Source organism: Petaurus breviceps, unplaced genomic scaffold (genome assembly GCF_028583685.1).
Source record: "Petaurus breviceps papuanus isolate PSGF00001 unplaced genomic scaffold, PetGlider_PUasm1.0 90865, whole genome shotgun sequence".
Taxonomy (NCBI): domain Eukaryota; kingdom Metazoa; phylum Chordata; class Mammalia; order Diprotodontia; family Petauridae; genus Petaurus; species Petaurus breviceps.
Window position 1 is genome coordinate 8,390,225 of NW_027187367.1, and position 22,013 is coordinate 8,412,237.

The following is a 22,013-nucleotide window of genomic DNA, read 5'->3' on the forward strand; positions in this document are numbered from 1 at the left end:
TGAAAATTCAAGGTGTGATCAGTATTTTCAAATTCAATTAACTTTAGCTAAACCAAAAGAATCTGTGAATTGATAATTTACTGTATGTGCTAGTATGGTTCTGGATCTTAAGGAAGAGAAGCACATCACTGTTGAAACATACAATAGTCAAGAATACAAGCAAACATGCTTCTACCTCATCACCACCTTCAGGGTCCAGAAAGGAAGCTCCACACTCCAATATAACTAGTAAATCAGCTTTGTACAGAACCGCAGACCTAGAGCAGCCAAAGGTAGGTAAGGTTTATACAGTCTCACATAAAAGTAGACAATGGGAGCTGTTTTATATACTCATACTTCATTAGGTACATCTGAATATACATGACGTGAACCATTTAGCACCATGAAAAAGACATGTTTCCGACACGGTAAGGAATTTCTTTTATTTGACTATACATATTTGTTATAAGGATCTTGTTTTTCTTCTTTTTTCCAGTGGAGAAGAGGTAGGAGAGAAGATAAATGCTTGAAGTAATTCAAGCATTTTATCTTTTCTTAAATGAATGAATTCACAAAGCTTTTTGATAAATTAATTGTTGATGAAGTCATAACAAATGATTAAGAGAAACTTAGGCTATGTGGAATGATCTTATACAAAATGGCCTTCAGTGCCAGTTTCAAAGGCAGAGAATTTGAATGTTAGACTGGATGAACTGTGGAACCAACCCAGTACCGCATTTCTTATGTTCTAAATAAGCAGTGATTAATTTACATAAGTATTCTTACTATTTTAAGACCAAGTATATTCGATGGTATCAAATGAGAGGTATTTTAAAACCATGCCTTTTAAAACACTGCCTGCAACTGCAGGCTCCAAAAGTTTGAAGAGTACTATTATAGTCTTTTATGAATTTCAATGGGCTTTTCTTCTTCTTTTTTGGAGCCACCCCGTCTCTAGCCAGCATTTCAAAACAAAAAGAGTTTTCTCTGAGTAAAGAAAGAATTCTGCTACTGTTAAGTCTTTAGTATATGTGAGAAAATTAAGGTCAATACTCTTTGTACCATTTGTTTTAAGGAACACATTAGCACCTACTTTGTGCAGAGCAATGAAAAAAGTAGCAGCATCTGGTATTTTGCTAAATGCCATTTGTTGAGTGCTTGTTATGTATTTTGTACACTGACCCTAAGAAGAGAAAGGATAACACTGTAATGTAGGACAGTATAAGAGCTAGGTAATGATGATATAGATTAGACCAAAGGATTCAATTTAAAAGGTACAAATATTAAGTCTTACATGGCTTTAAAAAAATCTTCATAAGAATAAGAAAATAATACGTTTGGTGTACTTTGTATGAAAAGGTTCTGGGGTTTTTGGATGACTGCAAACTCCACGAGAAGCAAGCACTAAATGACTGACATTGTATTTTAGATAGTATTAGAACATTAGAGCACAAGAGGGCAGGTTATAAACAGCAGTTAAGAGAACATGAAATTTTGGGGGGAAGGGATAGGCATATGTCATGAGTAACTACCTGAATGCTAAAGAATGGAAACAGAAGAAGACTAAGGCCCTCAGTACAATAAGGACATTTCTTTATTCTCTTCTATCTGATTGATTCTCTACCTCACTTTCTCACTGTAGCTGTTTTCTTCTCTCCTAAATCTCCAATCCTTGGAGAAGACCTCAACTCAAATTTAATGAGAAAATGGAGGCCATTCCCTATGAGCTCTCTTTACCTTTTTTCAAAACCCCTCTACACTGTCTGACATTCTCTCCTTTCACTTCAGTCTGACAAAAAGGCGGCCCTTGGCTTCACCAAGCTCAAAGTCTTTATGTGTCCTTTATCCCATCCCCTCCTATCTTTTCCAAAAAATGTGTATCAACCATGTGACTGACCTTGGGCAAGTCACTTAACCCCAACTGCCCTGCCTTCCCCCTTCCAAAAAAACAAACAAACAACAAAATGTGCATCCATAATCTCTCCTCCATCCCCTTATGTTCAATCACCCAACTCCTATCTGTTTGAAGATAGCACCAACTGCCTAGGCACATAAAAAGTTGGCCTCTGTCCTGAAAAAAAGTTCTCATTTGATTGACCATACCATCTCAAGCTATTAACCTTTTACTCTTCTCTTTCATACCCAACTCTCAAAAAACTCTCTATTCCCCTTGCTTCCACTTCTTTTCTTCCTACTCCTCAAACCTTCTCAATTTGGTTCTCAACCTCATCAGTCAACTGAAACTGATCTCTCCAAAGTTAGCTTAGTTGCTACAGGCAGCTAGTGGTGAGACTAGGTGGACAGTGCCAAGTCTGGAGTTAGGAAAACCTGAGCTCAAATTTGGCCTCAGACATCTTACTACTACTTGTATGACCCTGGGCAAGTCACTTAACTGTGTTTGCCTCAGTTTCTAATTAATAAAATAAACTGGAGAATGAAATGGCAAACCACTCCAGTATCTTTGCCAAAAAAAAAAAAAACAACACCCCAAAAGCAGTCACAAAGAGTAAGACACAACTGAAAAGACTGAACAGCAACAACTTAGCTGGAAAATCTTATGGTCTTTTCTAAATCCTCATCCTTCTTTCTCCCTAAGATACTTTCATTTCTTCTCTTCAGGTTTTCATGACATTGCTTTTTCTTGGCTTTCCCTCCCATCCAACCGCTCCTTCCCAGGATGCTGTTGGATTATAATTCACAAGACTGTCCATAACTGTGAGTGTCCCCCAAGACTCTGTCCGGATCCTTCTTTCTATAAGTTACTCATCAGCTCCTATGGGTTTAATTATTAGTACTTTGTAGATGACTTCCAAATATATCCAGTCCTATTTTCTCAGCTCCCTTCAAACATCATCAACCTTATAAGAAGATTCTGACTGGATGTTGCATAGGCACCTCAAACTCAACATGTCCAAAACAGAACTCATTATTTCCCTCTTTCCCCCAACATTTTCTGAGTTTCCCTATTTCTGCCTAGGGCACCCAGATTCACAACCTCCAAAGTTATCTTTAGCTACTCACACTTCCTCATACCACATATCCAACCAATTGTTGTTGATCCTACCTCCATGATATCTCTTATATCTGACCTTTTCTCTCTACTCACATGGCTCCTTAATACTTCTTGTTTGGGATTTAATGCAATAGTCTCCAAACTGTCTGTTCCCAGCCTCAAGTTCTCACTTCCCAAAAAAGATGCCAAAGTGATTTTCTTAAAGTACAGATCTCCTTACCATGCCACCCCTCTTCTCAATATACCCCCAACAGCTCCCTTTTCCCTGGCAGGATCAAATACAGACACTACTCTGTTTGGCCCTCAAAGCTCTTTACAACCTTGCCCCATCCTACCTTTCCAATCATATCACACATTCTCTTCCAGAGATCCTGCAGTTCAATCCAGCTGTTCTTGTTCTTCATTCACAACATTTCCTATCTCTTGTGCCTTTGCACAGGCTGCCCCCTCATGCTTGGGAAGCACTTCCTCACAACTGCCTTGGAGAACCCCTAATTTCCTTCAAAGCTCAGCTTAAGAACCACTTTCTACATGATATCCTGATACTCCACTAAAAAAATTACTTCATATTATATATTTTAATATATTCTCTATATAGATACACATCTCTACTTGTACATATTATATGTATTGTGTATATACATACATGTACATGTGAATCCGAAAGTAAGCTCTCTCATAGAGGAGACATTTTCAATTGTCTCTTTTCCCCAGGGCCTACCCCAGCATCATGCAGGTACTTAATAAGTGCTCATAAATTACCAAATGTATATATTACCACCTATACGCTAATGCTAACACCTGTCCATCTCAAGCATTAGTTTCTTCCACACCCAATAAATACAGATTTCTATCACAGTTTTACCTGTGGCTCAAAAGAGAAGCTCGCAAGAAATTATAAGCCATTAATAGACTTTTGATCATCAAAAATTCCAGTTATTTAAGGTATGAATGTGTCCATATGTCCTTACTTAAAGAGACTCATAGGGGCGGCTAGGTGGCGCAGTGAATAGAGCACTAGCCCTGGAGTCAGGAGGACCTGAGTTCAAATCCAGCCTCAAACACTTAACACAAAAAAACTAGCCATGTGACCTTGGGCAAGTCACTTAACCCCAACTGCCCTCCAAAAAAAGGCCAAAAAAGAAAAAGAGACTCATAGTTATGGGTTTAATCACCATTTTAAAAAGTCACAGAAATGGAAAGGACCTTAAAAAATCATTATCTAGTTCAACCCCCTCATTTTATTGATGAGGAAACTAAAGTTCAGAGAAGCTGAGTTGCCCAAGGGTTATAAAGACATTGGGCAGCAAAACCAAAATTAAAATCCCCATTTCTGCTAGGTCCTTTCCCTCTAAAGTTTCTTTTCGAACACTCTGTATGTTATCTTGTATATTCCTATTTATTTATATCATCTCCCCTACATACACACCCTGTTTTACTGCACTCAACATTATTGTGCTTCACAGATACTGCATTTTTTATAAATTGAAGGTTTATGGCAACCTTGAACCATACAAGTCTTAGCACCAATTTTCCAACAGCTTGTGCTCACATTGTATCTCTATGTCACATTTTGGTAATTCTCTCAATATTTTAAACTTTTCATTATTATTATTATTATTTTACTAAGGGTGATCTGTGATCAATGATCTTTGATGTTACTATTACAATTATTTTGGGGTGCCGTGAACTGCATGCCTATAAGACAGTGAACTGAATGCTATGTGTGTTTTCATTGCTCCATCAATAGGACATTCCCCATCTCTCTCCTGCTCCTTCTGCCTCCCAATTCCTTGAGAAACAATACTGAATAATTAGGCCAATTAATAACCCTACAATGGCCTCTAGGTGTTCAAGTGAAAGGAAGAGTCAATGAATGTGGCAAACTCCATTGTTGTATTTTAAGAAATTGCCACAGCTATCTCAGCCTTCTCCAACCACAACCCTGATCAATCAGCAACATCAAGGTAAGACTCTTTACCAACAAAGAAATTATGACTCACTAAAGGCTCATATGATGGTTAGCATTTTTAGCAATAAAGTATTTTTAATTAAGGTACATACATTTTTAAAGACATAATACCATTGCACACTTAATAGACTACATTATAATATAAACCTTTTATATGCACCAGGAAACCAAAATGTTCATGTGACTTACTTTACTGCGATATTCATTTTATTGCAGTGGTTTGGAACTGAATCTGAAATATCCTTGTATTAGAATGTAAACTCTGAGGGCAGAGATTGCCTTGGCCTCATCTCTAATCTTAGCCTTATCTCTAACATATAGCAAAGAACCTGTCTACATAGTAAGCTTAGTAAATACCTGTTGAGTGCACTGCTGTGGCCACTACACCATGCCGCTCAAATGTTGCAGAGTAAGAAAAAATTTAACATGTCTTTATCCTGATTACTTTTCTTTTCAAAATTCCTATTTGTGCTTAAATTGTTCTATATCAAGCTGAGGATGTGTATGACCTGAAGGAGCAGTGGACTGTGATGTAGTCAGAAGGCTCACTGGTAACCTCAAAACAGCACAAATCTTTCAAAGTTCAAAGTTGTCCTGATGAAAATTAGGGATGTCTGAAGGTAGAAAGGAATTGAACTATAACTGCTGAACAAAAGAACTCTGATACAGCGGTTTTCAGCTCCTTCCAGTAAAGTTTTAACTTTCACAATGAATTAGTAAAAGAAAGTTTTTTGCAAACATTACACAAAGAAGCACTTTTTATTACACAGAGAGAAACTATCACAAGGATGGCTGGAGAAAGCATTTCTTGCCCTGTTATTTTATGGAATATCAACAGAACAAGAAAATAACACTGTTGTAAGACAGACAAGTCCATTTGGTATTTATAGTAATTGGATTTTCCTCACTGAGCTAAAAACTGGAGGCCTACCTAGGAAAGGGTAGTTAAATATGTTAAGAAAGTAATCTATTTTTTAAAACAGGGCTTTATTCAATAATTCAGCTATTGTTTCTAATGCAACAAAGTCACCAGTTTCAAAAATTTAACAAACGTGCTATGTCTTATAAATCTGTTTGATAAGCAAACATTGGATTGGAAGCAGGTTGGGTTTAATCATACCTATGTCTGATAATGGCTATTATATGCTACCTTACATTCTTGCTTCATTTAAAACAAGAACACTAAACTGACAGCTTTCCCAAATAGAAACACAGGGGAAGACTAAAAGGAAGAGGCGATAGGAATGAAAAGTAATTTAAATTAATGCATTTTCTTTCAAGTTGTTCCTTGAAAAGTGCTTCCATAGTTTATTAGTAAGAAAAGTTGTTAAAATGTCAAAATTTTTGGAAAAAGTCAAGGTCCAAATACTTATTCCAACATTCTTTTCAATTCAGATAATTTTAGAATGCATCTGATGAATGACTTTTTCTCTTTCTCATCAAACAAGAAGCCTGCAATAAACTATCTGGAAGCCATTATGCTGTTTTTTATATCCTTCTGTAATTATAAATGATATTGGACTGATAAACCTTTGATTTATATACTGCCTTCTCCCCTAAAATTTCCAAAAGGAGTTCAAATATATTATTTTATTTTCTCTATTAATACTGTTGGGATTGAAGCAAGACTGAAAAACAACTTGTTCATGTTGGCACAGATATTATCAGGGTAACACTAAGTGGATCACAATTCATACATATCTTAGTATAGAAGAAGAGTCAGAGAATAGTACGTGTCTTAGATGTGCCCATGGCTGCCCAGCTCATAAGAATCAAGACGCAGAATTTCAACTGAATTCTTTCCAACTTCATCTGTGCTCTAGGGTCCAGTGGTAACAAGCTTAAATAGAAATGGAGGCCACTAAACTGTACATGGGGACAGCTAAGTGGCACCATGGATAGAGCATGAGGCCTGGAGTCGACAAGACTCATCTTCCTTGAGTTCAAATCTGGCCTTAGTCATTTACTAGCTGTGTGACCCTGGGTAAGTCACTTAACCTTATTTGCTTCAGATTCCTCGTCTGTAAAATGATCGAGAAGAAAACGGCAAACCATTCCTGTATCTTTCCCCAGAAAATCCCAGATGGGGTCACAAAGAATCAAGACATGACTGAAACAATTAAACAACAACAAAGTGTATATAAGGATCCCTGTGGGTCAAATATTGACTTAAAAAACCACATATGGACATTATCTAGGTTCTACTGTATTTTTATTTGTGTTAAATATTTCCCAATTACATTTTAATGGGTTCAGTTGCAGTCCAGAGTGGTGCAGGCTACCTATTTGATACCTCTACTCTATGCTATGATGCCTCAAATCCTTTTAAAGATGGGAAAATATAAAGATGTTTAAAAAAAAATCTGTGCAAGGTCAACTACATTAATGACAAATGGGGGTTTGAAACCTGACATCTTATCTTTAGCTCAATGTTATATAATGTTAGAGTCCAGGTTGAGGAAGGATGTCCTGGAGATGGTGACATGTTCCAGATGCCCTTGTTTGTGAATGATGCTATTTTGATTGCAGCAAGCCCCAATTAGAGCTCTCTGTAATCATTCAAAGGAGTCTGATCTGACCATCCACAAAGGAAAGATTGAAAGACTAAGTGGATAAAGAATATTTATTGCCCAGATTTCTATATGCGGTTGGATTGACCTGATATAGATTGTCCAATAGTAAATCTATCTGGGACAGATAATACGGATGAAAAATAAGCTGGACTCAGAGGTGAAAAGAAGGAACAAAGCAGAAAGGATTACTCTGGTGAAACTGCAAAACTCTTTTACTGACATTCAGCTTCCCAAAAAAGGAAAAGCCCAACTTTTTAACAGTAACATTCCACTGGCATAGCTAGATGGCAGCAAGACATGGAATACCATTGCCTTTAAAGAACTACACATCAGTATTAAACAAAGGGCAATGGATAGGTTTGTGAATCAAAGAATAGGAATAAGAATGTTATCAAGGAACTGTGTGACAGAAAGGAAAAACTGGCTCATCACGTGGAAAGAGTGAGGGATATCAAGTGAAAAGGCAAAGCTTTCCACTGTTATTCCTGTAACTTCAGTACTTCAGGTTTCCCATCAGTTGCCTCTTCTTTACCCATTAGGATTCTCCAGACCAGTTACTTCACTTCTCTGGCCCTCAGTTTCCCCATCAGTAAAATCAAAGGACTAAAACAGACCTGATTCCAGGAGATTCCTGAATATCAGGATGAATTTTTTTTATCCTGTGGACATCTGTCAGGATGGGGATGGGTAAGCCCCTGAACAAACATCTCTTTAATATTTAAAAATGCTATGTTACATACACCTTTGTCACACTAAAGCATAAATCAACTATGACATATCCACTATATTCAAATTTACATCAAACTTCAAAGGCTTTTATCTAAGGGGCAGCCGGGTGGCTCAGTGAGTAAGAGCACCAGCTCCAGTGTCAGAATGACCTGGGGATCAAATCTGGGCTCAGACACTCAGCACCACACCCAGAAATAACTGGCCATGTAACCTTGAGCAAGTTACTTAACCCCATTGCTTAAAAAAAAAAAAAAAGCTTTTATTTGCTTTGATTTTATTTAAGTTTTTTTTTAACTTTCTGCAGTTTAAGTCTAAACTTCTTCATTTCTTTGGCGAACCAACAGCAGAAAGACATAAATAGGCAATAGGATCATAGAACTGGAAGTGAACTTAGAAGCCATCTAGTCGTCGTCCCTCCCCCCCTTTTTTTAACAGATGAAAAACTCAGGCACAAAGAGGTTATGTGACTTGCACAGGGTGATAGAGTTGGTAAATATCTGAGGCAGAATTTGAACCTCTGGGGTCTTCCTGATTCCAAGGCCAGCACTCTTTCCAGTAGGCCATGCAGCCTTTCTCAATACTTACAATCTGTTAAGAGGCGTGCTTATCCTTTCTTGGCCACAATTTATGCTACTTGGATCTTTCTCCTGATTTTTTCCACTCTTAAGTGAAAGTAGGGCAAAGGCTACCGTGGCCATAATCCTCACATTTATCATTCATTACTCAGAAATGCCATTCTGCTCTTGCCAGGCAAACATTCTCAACAACACGTGGTTCGTATCGTCTTTATTCCTCCTCTCTTCTCCTTTTTATGCGGCTGCTCAGGTCAGGAATGCCTTCCAACTTCCTTTCTGTTCATCCACAGTCATTGCTTCTTTAAAACTTGGCTCAAAGAATTAGAACAAGTTATACAATGACAATAGAGTAAAGAAAACTAGTTATAGGGGGCTGCTGGGTGGTACAGTGAATAGAGCACCAGCCCTGGAGTCAGGAAGACCTGAGTTCAAATCTGACCTCAGACACAGCCCTGAAACCTTGGCCAAGTCTTTTAACCCCAAATGCCCTGCCTTCCCCCCTCCAAAAAGCAAATAAATAAATAAATAATCAAACAAACAAACAATAACAACAACTTTGAAAGATTTCAGAATCCTGATCAATGTAATGACTAGTTATGATTTTGGAAGACTGGTAATAAAGGATGGTTTTCATCTCCTTGTTAAAAGACCAGAGGTACAAAATGAGAGACACATTTTTAGACATTGCTAATATGTGATTTCATTTTGACTATAATTATCTGTTACAAGGAAGGGCCTTTTTTTGGGGGGGGTAGTAATTAGTAGGGGGCAAGTTGAGGGGGGATGACAGATTTTTAAAAAAGGGAGCACCAATAAAAGATTAAAAATACAAAGAAGAGAGAAGGAAGTTCAGAAGGGGACACAAGACAAGCAAAGTACTTTTACTGCTATTGTGTTAAATATAACATACACTTTAAAAGAAACAAACTATATGTAAGTTATGTTTTATATACAATTCTCTTTTCTTTGTGTGGTGAATTTTTTCTGCTTGCTGTTATTTATTAAGTTCATCATAAAAAGAGAATAAATATAAAAACTTGGTTCAAATCTCATTTTCTCTAAGAAGTATTCCATGTTTCATATTTTCCTAGAACTTATGTTTATTAAGGAAGCAGTTTTAATCACCTACTATGTTCATCATTGTATCCAATCACTATAAAGGGCCTGAAAAAAAAGAGAAGTCAGTTTCCAAACCACACAGTTTTTAAGATTTAAAACATTGCAGAAGCTGTTGAGCAAAAAGGAAAAAAATTACCCACAGGGCAAGGTGAGTTTAGGGAGAAAGTAAGCCTAGAGAGAAATAAGGAATCTGGACTGACAAAGTAGACAGAAGGGGAGAAATCTATTTAGGGCAAACTGTAAAAACAAAGACATACAAGTAAAGACAGGTCATGATTTGTGAAGGACAGTAAGGAATACAAATAAGAGAAGAGGCAGAGGCTAGATGTAGAAACTGCGGCACGGACCAAATGAGATTGGTCTTTCGGTTCTAAGTCTTTGATATAAGGCAGCAAACTGTGGTAGAAAAAACCTTGTTTATGGAGTAAGAAAATGTGGGTTCACAGAAAAACACTGTACACAGTAACAGCAATATCGCATAATGATCAACTGTGAGTAACTTAGCCATTCTGATCAAGACAATTCCAAAAAACTCATGATGAAAAATACTAATCATGTCCAAAGAAAGAACTGATGGAGTCTGACTGCAGACTGAAACATACTATTTTTCACTATTTTTTTCAAGTTTTGTTTTTTGGTCTGTGCTTTCTTTCACAACATGACTAACATGGAAATATATTTTGTGTAACTGCACATGTATAACCTATATCAAAGTGCTTAGTGTCTTAAGGAGGAGGGAGGGGAGAGAGGGAAAGAGAATTTGGAACTCAAAAATTTTTTTAAATTAATGTTAATTTTTACTAGGGGCGGCTAAGTGGAGCAGTGAGTAAAGCGCTGGCCCTGAAGTCAGGAGATCTGACCTCAGACACTTAACATGAAAAAAAAAACAGCCATGTAACCTTGGGCAAGTTACTTAACCCCAACTGCCCTCCAAAAGGCAAAAAAAAATTTTTTTTCTTACTGTAATTGAGGGAAAAATATTATTTAAAAAAAGATTCTGCAACTTATTACCTGTATGACCTTAAGCAGATCACTTAACCTCTCTAGAACTCGGGATTCCTTACCTGTAAAATTAGAGGCTAAAGTGGATGACCCATCTTAGGAGCACCCACTTCAGGAAATAAATGGAAAAAAATCCTTGGTATATGAATAATGGAATATTGTGTAATAAGAAATTACAATCCTGAGGAATTCAGAGAAGCATGGGAAGACTTGTAAGAACTATACAGACATGTTGGGGACTACTTGGAGTAGGATGTTGTACATACTATCAGAAGCAGTACCTGTACTGTTTCTCTTTGTCATAAAGGAAGGTTCAATCTGGAGAGGGGTTTGGAGGGAATAAATGTATTTGTAGAAATGACTGTAACAAAAACAAAGGGCATAAATACATTTTATTTCTTAAGTGACAGATTTGGACTGGACACGTTCTAAAAATTCCTTCTGGTTGTGAATCCTATAATGCTCTAAGACTTGTAGGCAAGCAAAAGGGGTTGATTAGGGAAACATGGAATAAGAAAAGGATAGCTTAACTACTAACTGGTTAAGAATCTTGAATGTTACAGCTAAGGAGTTTAGATTTGATGTGATAAGGGAAAAGGAAGCCACATGAGCATGGCAGTGACATGGGAAAAAATACCCAGTACTTTACTAAGAATAACCCGGCAGTGGTATATAGGATAGAATGGAAGAGACCAGAAACTCAGGATTATTGTCATAACACAGTACTGAGGCTGCAACTAGGGTTGTGGTACTACAAATAAAGAAGGGAACAGTTTGAAATACATTATAAAGTACTAGTGGGATTATGATGTTAATTGAAGAAAGGAATGAATGATTTACAGTCTTACAGGATTGGGAGAATGGTGGTCCACTTTTGAGGTATGAGGTATATTCCTCCCTACCCAATCATATATGCATTATATTCACAATCCAACATTTATATGGTAAATGTGAGAACTGACTTTGTATGAAGAGTCAGATTAGAATGAGGTTAATAATAGATGGAGAAATGAACTGGCAGTAGAAAACTGAAATGGAAAGAAGACAGAAAACAAGGTGAAATTAGCGGGGAGAGAGTTTCTAAAACAATAAGCTTACAATAGAAAACATGGGGTTAAAATTATTCAAGCTTATAGGTCAGTTATGGAACAGACTCTTAACCTACAGAGAATCTGTAAGATAGACAGCATCAAGAAGTTAAGAAGGCAAAATTCTAGGTGTATCAAGAACCAGAACAGGGGGTTAGGGAGCTGCTGAGAAATAACACAGCTTTAGTATTAGTAATTCCAAAACTTCTCAACATGACAGATTTTGGCTCTAAATGACTAAAAGTATCAAGATATATAAAAGGCTCACTACAAACGAGGAAATGGTATTGAATAGAAGTGTGAAGTTTAGTCCACACGTTACTGCCTATACAAGAGAAGAGTCTTGAATGGTGGCCATTTTACCAATCAAAAAAAAAAATACGGAATTGGTGGAATTGTAGAATCACAAAGTATAGAACTAGAAGAGTCTTTAGAGATCATTTAGCTCAACAGGTGATAGTTAAGGGAAAATAAATAGAATATAAAATAACTTACAAAATGTAATAATTGAATGTAGTGGAAGATGATAGGTAGTACTGCCTCAGAAGAAGGCATAAGAAAAATTGGCCTAAAGAATTCTGGGTATTCTGGGAGCACAGAGCACCAGCCCTGGAGTCAGGAGGACCTGAATTCAAATCTGACCTCAGACACTTGATACACTTACTAGCCATGTGACCTTGGGCAAGTCAGTTAACCCCAATTGCCCTCCAAAGAGCAAAAAAAAAAACCAACAACCAATTCTGGGTATGAGGCCCAATTAAGCTATATCATCCCAAGAGTATTCCTGCTACTCTGTTGTATCTGAGCTGATAAGTAGTCAATTTTCTTCTTCTTTTTCCATTTTTTAGTATAAAGCAATCTTGGTCAGATTTGCAAAGAGGACTGCATCAAAAATATTGTGTTCATTTACAGGTTACCCATTTTTAGGAAGGACATTAACAAGCCAAAGTTCATTTATAGCAAAGTGAACAAAATATTTAGAGGATTAACAACTGTTAAAGAGGCTTGGGAAGCTAAACCTGGAAAGGTTAAAAACTTAGGGAAAACTACAAAATCTGTCTTCAGGTACCTATGTAGCTTTCATGCAGAGAAGAGATTAAATGTATTTTGATAAGCCACAAAGGTCAAAAGGAAAAGTTATTGGAGGAAGTTATAAAGAGAAGCAGATTTCAGCTCAACAGAAAGAACTTGGTTTAGAGGGATTCAGCAACCTGCCCACTGGTTATACATGACTAACAAATACCAAAGCTGAGATTTGAGTTCAGTTCTCTCCTGACCACAAGACCTGTATTCTTTTTCATATCATCTCTCATAATAATCCCTATGTAAAGGATGATGGAGAAAGGATAATCTTTTGGAGTTCCTTCCATCTCTGGGATTCTGTGTTTGCTATGTAAGATGACTATGGAACACTCTAGGGAAGGATGATAACAAGCATCACTGTGCATCCTAGAATCATTTCTTGTCATTACTATGTAACATTAATTGGTTTGTCATTTTAACTGTAGAGATTGTGTGTATTTTTATTTACATAATTTCTACAGCGAAAAACACATTTTTAAGACATTATATTCCAGAATTATTGTGCTATATCAACATTTAAAAGTGCTTTATAATAATATCAAAGTGCATTTTTGTTGAAGAACAGTAATCAATTTAACTTATGTTATTGTGAAAAAAAGAAATGAATTATTTACATTCCAAAAAAAAAAGAACTAAACAGTGAACAAAGGGGGATTCTTCTATTGGAAAGTATCCTGATCAACTCTGTTAGATAGTAATATGGACATACTGGCAAAGGGAGGCAGAGAGGAAAGATGATAAATGTGGAATAGGATATGTTGAATTTAAGCACATTCAAGTGGACACGGGCTATGAGTAGTACAAAATATGAGATTAGAGTTCATCAAGGGTTAAATATGTAATTGGTGAAGAATTGGAAATTAAGGGGATGCCCATCAACTGGGGAATGGCTGAACAAGTTGTGGTATATGAATGTAATGGAATACTATTGTGCTATAAGAAATGAGGAGCAGACAGACTTCATATTTACCTAGAGACTGATGCTGAGTGAGAAGAACAGAACCAGGAGAAATTTGAACACAATTATAGACACAACATATGTGTGACAACCAACTTTGATAAACTGGACTCTTTTCAGCAATCCAGTCAACCCCAAAAAACTCATGATAGAAAGAGATGCCTACATTCAGAGAAAGAACTAGAAAGAACAGAGGTTGAATGCAGATTGCTTTAGCAAACTACCTGCTCTTTCTTTTTCTTGTTTGGTTTTGTTTCCTCTTTCCCATTGTTCATTCCATTGGTTACAATCCTTTACAATCTGACTAATGTCTAATGTGAAAGTATTTGCAGATCCTATACTTGATTGCATGCTGCCTTGGGGGATGGGAGGGAGAGAAAATTTGAAACTCTAGGGATTGTGGAATTGAATCTTGCAAACTAAAATAAACAAACAAATTAATAAAGAATTTTACCAACCAAAAAAAAATACATAATTAGTGGAATTGTAGAATCACAAAGTTTAGACTAGAAGAGTCCTTAGAGATCATCTAGCTCAAAGGTGATAAAACTCAAGACCACAGAGGTTGTAACCTGTCATATAGAGAGCATATAAGAGTCAGGTTTTAAATTCAGGTCCTATGTTCCAAAATCAGTTCTTTTTTGATTACTAAACTCAACAAATCTTTATTAAATGCTTACACTGAGTTAAGTCCTAGGACAAGGACTAGGAATACAAAGACATTTTTGAAAAATCAATCCCAGCTCTCAAGGAGCATACATTCTCCTTCAGGGATATAACATGTACGTATACACAGGTAAGGAATGAATGGGGAAAGAAGAGTTCAAAGTGCTACAAGAAAATCTGAGGAAGGTGAAGTATTAATAAGTTGGGTAGCCAAGGAGGCCTTCCAGAAGAAGATGGCACATAATACTTCCCCCAATCTTCAATAAAGAAGTAAACAGTCAAAGCTCTAGAAGAGATAAAGGAAAAAGAATAGTGAGTTAAGAACCAAATCTTGAGAAACTCCAGTAAAAGGTAAAAGGAAAGAAGTTCAAGAAGGTACAATCAAGGTTATACTATTCTACTGTTCAATTATTAATTATTTTTAATTGCTACCTGTTTCATATGTGCATATACGATTTCTCCAATAGGATATAAGCTCTGAAAAAGAGGAATTTTATTTCCTACTTCTTCCTTAACTTCCTATTACCTAGCACATAGTAGGCACTTAGTACGTATTTGCTGAATAAAAGAATCCAGAAAAATCACCTGATTAAAGGGGAAAACGTGTTAGCTAATGTACATTTGTTTAATTTTTGTGGCACACACTAAATACATTCAACTTATAGTTGGAATCTCCCATATGCACTGTATCTCCCATTACAAAGGTTCTTAAAACGTGGGGTCTTATTAACTTGTTGTTTTTAATATTGTGATAACTGTATTTCAATGTAGTTGGTCTTCTTTGTAATTCTTTTTAATTTATTTTAAAATATCATTCTAAGAAGTGAACGGCAGGCTTCACTAGATTGTCAAAGAGATCCATGACACACAAAAAAGGTTAGGAACCTCTGCTCTATTAGACTGTCTTGCTTTTCTATATGAAGTGCTAGCATGTAGCATAGTGCTTTTCACCTACAAAGTACTTTTTCACTCATTCATTCATTCATTTTCCTCTCAGGAGTTTCAAAGCTAAAAGTCATTGAACACTGCATTGTTCACCTTTCCTAGGCTCCTGCCTGGATTATGGGAGAGACCAAAACATTCCTCATCATCATAAAAGTAGCAGGTAGTAAGCTATATTAGAATGTATGTTAGGGGTTGACTAATAATAATTGGCATTTATATATCATTTTAAGGTTTATAACCTATCCTTTGAGATATTTTTGGAAGGAACAATGATTTGATTCTTAATTTGCTGAGAGTTATAACGAGATTACAGAAAAGACACAAAAGCAGAGCGACTGATTCCTCCAAGGTCACACTTAGAAGTAGTAACAGTATCCTAACCATGCCTTTTTTGAACCATAAGTGAAGCTGATGTAGGCTAAGATATGGTCATTTTCAATTCCCTAAGACACAAATGATCAAATGTAATGATCAAAATCTACCTTTCTATAGTACCAAAAGCATTACATACATGGAGATATTTTAAAAGACTATACAAATAGAACAGAATGGGGATAGGATATTTAATCAGATTATTTTAAGAAATTAGAAGTAAAGGAAATAACATTCCTCCTTAAAAAGAGACATATAATTTTACCTAAATTAAATTACATATTTAGTGCTATACCAATCAATCTACCAAAAAATTACTTTGTAGAGCTAGAAAAATAGTAGCAAAATTCATTTGGAAGAACAAAAGGTCCAAAATATCTAGGCAATTAATGAAAAGAAATGCTAGGGAAGGTGTCCTAGCCATACCAGATTTTAATCTGTATTATAAAGCAGCAGTCATCAAAACTACTTGGTTCTGGCTGAGGATTAAAGTAGCAGACCAATGGAATAGACTGGGTACATGACACTCAGCAGCCAATGTCTATGGTAATCTACTGTTTGATAAACCCAAAGACCCCAGTTTTGAGATAAGAACACACTATTTGACAAAAACTTCTGGGAAAACTGAAACATAGTATGGCAGAAATTGGGCATAAACCGATATCTAACACTGTACACCAAAATAAAGTCGAAATGGGTGCATGATCCAGGTATAAAGGCTGATACTGTAAGCAATCTGGGAGAGCAAGGGATAGTTTACCTGTCAGATCTAGGGAGAGGGAAAGACTTTATGACGAAACAAGAGTTAGAAAGTACTATAAAATGCAAAATGGATAATTTTGATTACATTAAATTGAAAAGCTTCTGTACAAATAAAGCTAATGCCACCAAGATTAAGGGGGAAGTGGAAAATTGGGAAAGAATTTTTATAACCAATGTCTCTGATAAAGGCCTCATTTCTAAAATATACAAAGAACTGAGTCAAATCTATAAGAATACAAGCCACTCCCCCAATTGATAAATGGTCAAAGGATATGAACAGGCAGTTCTCTGAGGATGAAATTAAAGATATCTATAAGTATATGAAAAAATGTTTTAAATCACTGTTGATTAGAGAAATGCAAATCAAAACAACTCTGAGGTACCACATCTTACCAGTCAGATTGGCTAAGATGACAAAACAGGAAAATGATAAATGCTGGAGAGGATGTGGAAAAATTGGAACACTAATGCATTGTTGATGGAGTTGTGAACTGATCCAGCCATTCTGGAGAGCAATCTGAAACTATGCCCAAAGGGCTATAAATAAGTGCATACCCTTTGACCCAGCAATACCACTTTTAGGGTTATATCCCAAAGAGATCATAGAAGTGGGAGGAGGACCCATATGTACAAAAATATTTATAGCGGCTCTTTTTTGTGGTGACAAAGCATTGGAAATCAAGGGGATGCCCATCAATTGGGGAATGGCTGAACAAGTTCTGGTATATGAATGTAATGGAATACTACTGTTCTATAAGAAATGAGGAGCAGACAGAATTCATAATAACCTGGAGAGACTTATATAAACTGATGCTGAGCGAGAAGAGCAGAACCAGAAGAAATCTCTACATAATCACAGACACAACGTTAGGTGTGACAACTAACAACAATAGACTGGGCTCCTCTCAGAAATGTAAGGTTATAAGACAACTCCAAAAGACTCATGATTGAAAGAGATGCGGAGTCTGAATGCAGATTGAAACAAACTACTTGCTCTCTTTATTGTTCTTGTTTTATTTTGTTTCTTCTTTCCCACTGATCATTCCATCAGTTATAATCCTTCTTTATAGCCTGACTAACGATTAATGTGAAGATATTTGTAGATCCTATATTCAAGTGCATGCCACCATGATGGGGGAAGGGGGAGGATTGGAAACTCAAGGGACTGTGGAACTGAATGCTGTAAAATAAAAGTAAATAAACAAAAATAAAATCAAATAATTAAAAATTTGAATTTTAAAAAAAAGAAAGTCAGATATTGACAAATGTAAATATTTTTAACTGATCACTCCTTTCTTTTATATATACCTCTTCACACACTTCTCGAACAGCAGCCATGCCCGGCTCTTCTTCAGGTTCCATGCCTCCTCCAGGGACAATCCATTTGTCTGGATGACGACTACTGCTCACCAGCAGCACCTAATATTAAAAAAAAAAAGCATGTGTGTGTATATATAAGTATGTATATATCCATATATCATATAATAAATGCTTATTTGAAAAATTTCAAAGTTAAAGAAAACAAAAACAACAACCCCAAAATGATTTAAGCATTAAGTAGCCTTACCATAGTGGTTTATCCCTAATTTAATAAATTATCTCTTTAACTTACACACCCTGCCCAATCCATCCTCCACTTATGTAGCTACCAAAGTAATATTTCTAAGGCCAAGGAAGCCATTCATCTGCTCAATAAACTCCAATGGTTTCCTATTAGCTTTTAAATTAAATACAGACTCCTCAGATAGCCCTTGCCACTCCAACCTGCTTTCCAATATTAGTATTACTTCCCTACACATGCTTTCCAACCTGGCTAAACCTGCCTTCTCATGCTGTTCCTTTAAAGCAGGGTTAGGGAACCTAAGGCCTCGAGAAAATGTATGGCCATCTGGGTTCCTGGGTGTGGCCTTTTAACTGAGTCCAAGTTTTACAGAACAAATTCTTTTATTAAGGGGATATGTTCTTTGAAGTTTGGATTCAGTTAAAGGGCTGTACTTGAGGACCTAGAGAGGCCATAGGCTCCCCACCCCTTCTCTAAAGTAACATTGCATCTTCTGGGTCTTTGCTCAGCCTATCCTTCATGCCTGAACTCCATCCTCACCTTAACCTCTTAGAATCCTTAATTTCCTTCAAAGTTTAGTTCAAACATTATCTCCCACGTGAGATTACTCCTGATGCCCCCAAGCTGGCTAGCATTTATTTGGTCCCCTTCTAAAACTACCTTGTATAAGTTGTGCATATACTTATACATGTACATGTTTTCTGTACCAAAAGAAACATAAGCTCATTGAGGGTAGAAACTAGTATTTTCCCCTTGTATCTCCAGTTCTGTGCCTAGGATACAGTAGGCGCTTAATAAATACTTGTCTGACTCAAACATCTTATAAGATCCTGGGCTTTTTTTTTTCTTAGCCAATATCGTATTTTAACTCCCCAAATCTCTGAAATAAGAAACAAAATCTTTTTAGGTGTATTAAAGGGTCTGAAGTAGCCATTACTCACTACCTTTACCTTGTTCTATGAGTCACAGTACAAGGGACACATATGTTTTTAAAAAACAGAAATCTTCCAAATATAAATGAGCTGATTTAAAGCGCCACAAAAGGGAGAAAACAAAAAGATAGACCTTAGTAAGTGAGGAAGTGGAGTCCTGGGAAAAGATACCTGATACCTATGACCATGGGCAAGTCACTTAACCTGTACCCAAGGAAGAACAATCTTAAGATTGTTTCTTCTCTTGTAAACAGGGATAATAATAACTTTAGCAACTTCTTCACAGGTTGTAGTAAGGAACAAATAAGATAATGTATGTAAAATTTTTCTAAACCTTAAATCCCTACATAAATGTCAGTTATTCAAGTTTGGTCCCCGCAAAAAAGAAATAAGAAGATACCTCTCCCTGTCCCTTGGCAGACATTGGGGTCAAGGGGTATGAAACATTGTATATTTCATCAGATTTGGGGGCAGAAAATATTCATCAGTTTTGCTAAAATTTTTTCTTCTTTCTCTTTCCCCTCTCTCTTTAAAAAAAATTTCTTTGTTATAAGGGATTATGGATCTATCTTTTAACTGTTATGGCCTAAGAAGACTTATTTCTCTGTCACTCTAATGTAATTTTGCCTGTAAGAATTCTGGTTAGAATCCAATTTTTCAGGTTTTCTCTAAGGCTTGAACCTATGCTTCAACATAATAATAAAACTGGGGTTTCTGCTTCTATAATTTCTGAATTGTCATATATATATATATATATATAGGCAGCAGTTATCTACCACATGAACTCAGGAAATATTTCTCCCGTAACAGTTTTTTTAATACCATGTTGATGTTATAGTACAAAATTATCCTCTTGGTTCTATTCACTTCACTCTGATCAGTCCACACAAGTATTCTCAAGTTTCTCCAAAATCATCTTTCCATAAATGACAAAGCAACTGACAGTGTGTTATCATTGAAAAGAATTTCCACACTTCAACAATTCTCTACATTAACAAAATCACATATTTGGACCAAATATATGAACCCAAACAAGAAAAATAAAAAGCAAAATAAATCATATGCAATAATGAATAAGGCTCTTTAGTAATTTCATTAAGAATACTGTCCAACTGAACCACAGAGACGTTTCAAAGACTAAAAACAAAGAAAAAAGTCACAGCTGGATGCAGAGAAGTGAAGATAAACTACGATGCTATCACAATAAATTCTATTGCTTTGTATTAAGGTATAGATAGCTAAAAAATAATGAAACATTACTACTCGAAGTAACAGGTGGCTTCTAGAAGAAACTGCATTACTTTATGGTGTTATTTTTACAGCTATGATTGTTAAAAATAGTTTTCCTTTTTGATTCTCCTTGACACCCCAGCTCAAAGATAAAAAAAAAAATTGTTGCCATTTTTAGCCAGAAGCTTTAACAGCATATGTATTTCCTTTTTTTTCCTTTTTTTGGAGGGGGAAAGGCAGGGAAACTGGGGTTAAGTAAGTTGTCCAATGTCATACAGCTAGGAAGTATTAAGTGTCTGAGGCTGGATTTGAACTAAAGTCCTCCTGACTCCAGGGCCAGTAGCACATATATTTCAAAATAATAAATGGGATTCTATAATAAGTTCTTATTCTAAACTTTCAAATTATTATATAAACTTTGCTTTGTTCATCTTGTATTCTCCCCAGGAAAATGTAACCTTCATGAAGGCAAGAACTGTTTTTGTTCTGTCTCTGATACCCAGTGACTAGCACATAATAGGCCCTTAATAAATGCTTACTAGATTTGACTGGAGAACCCAAAATCAGGACAAAAATATTTTAAGCTGAAAGTGAAATTCTACTCATATTAACTAGGGAACAGCTTCTTTATAGTCTACAAACACAGTCCATACAGCAGTTTCTTTGAGTAAAAAAGCCTAACCCACTACCTCTGTAATGCTATACAAATATAAAGGTCTACAGAGTTTTAAATGGTCACATACAAAGCTCTTTAAAATATTTACAACATACATTACTATCATTTTTATTCCTCAGAAGAGTCCTAAATTAACTAGTTTATATTGGAAATGATCCTATGCTACATAATAACATAAGTTTAAGCTTCACTGGATGATATGCTCTCCTCCTGGTAGAATGGGGGGAAGGGGGAGGAGGGTCATACAGTTTAGTTAGATGCCAGAAGAAAAGTACCATATCAAAGAAGGTAATGCTAAGTATTTTTCCTACAAAGCAGAACAGAGTGCTAGAGAATGAGTTAATGTACCATGACAGGGGCTTGATGGTAGCCAATGTTTTTAAAGGTTTGATCAGAATTTCAAATGGCACCCTGCTAAAAAAAAAAAAAAAAAAACTGAATAAAGAACTCAGTATTCACTCTCATCTTACAAGCAGAAGCCTGAAATGGAACAGAAGGGAGAGGCAGAGTGGCTTAGTAGATGTAAAATGCTGCAGTCAGAAAGCTCTAAGTACAAATTCCACCTCTAACAGTTAATAAATGTGTGATTGTGAGCAAGTCACTCACCACTCCATAATTCTCAGTTTCCTCCCCTGTTGGAAAGATTAGTGTACTTAAAACTATCTTGTTGTAATGCCCTAACTATGTTTATAATCGTAACCTCACTCAACAAGCCTAATATTAAGAAAAAACACCTAGGGAAATAGACAGAAGATAAGACCTCTATCAAATGGATACA

General features: G+C 36.2%; 1 protein-coding gene across 1 annotated transcript in view; it reads right to left on the minus strand.

Annotated features, from left to right (window-relative positions):
- The window catches only part of NUDT3 (nudix hydrolase 3), an 82,358-nt gene that overhangs the window by 33,780 nt on the left and 26,565 nt on the right, over nucleotides 1–22,013 (minus strand). The window contains exon 2 of the mRNA XM_069073482.1: nucleotides 18,145–18,255. Within this exon, the coding sequence (XP_068929583.1) occupies nucleotides 18,145–18,255 (111 nt within the window). The remainder of the gene's footprint in view (nucleotides 1–18,144; nucleotides 18,256–22,013) is intronic.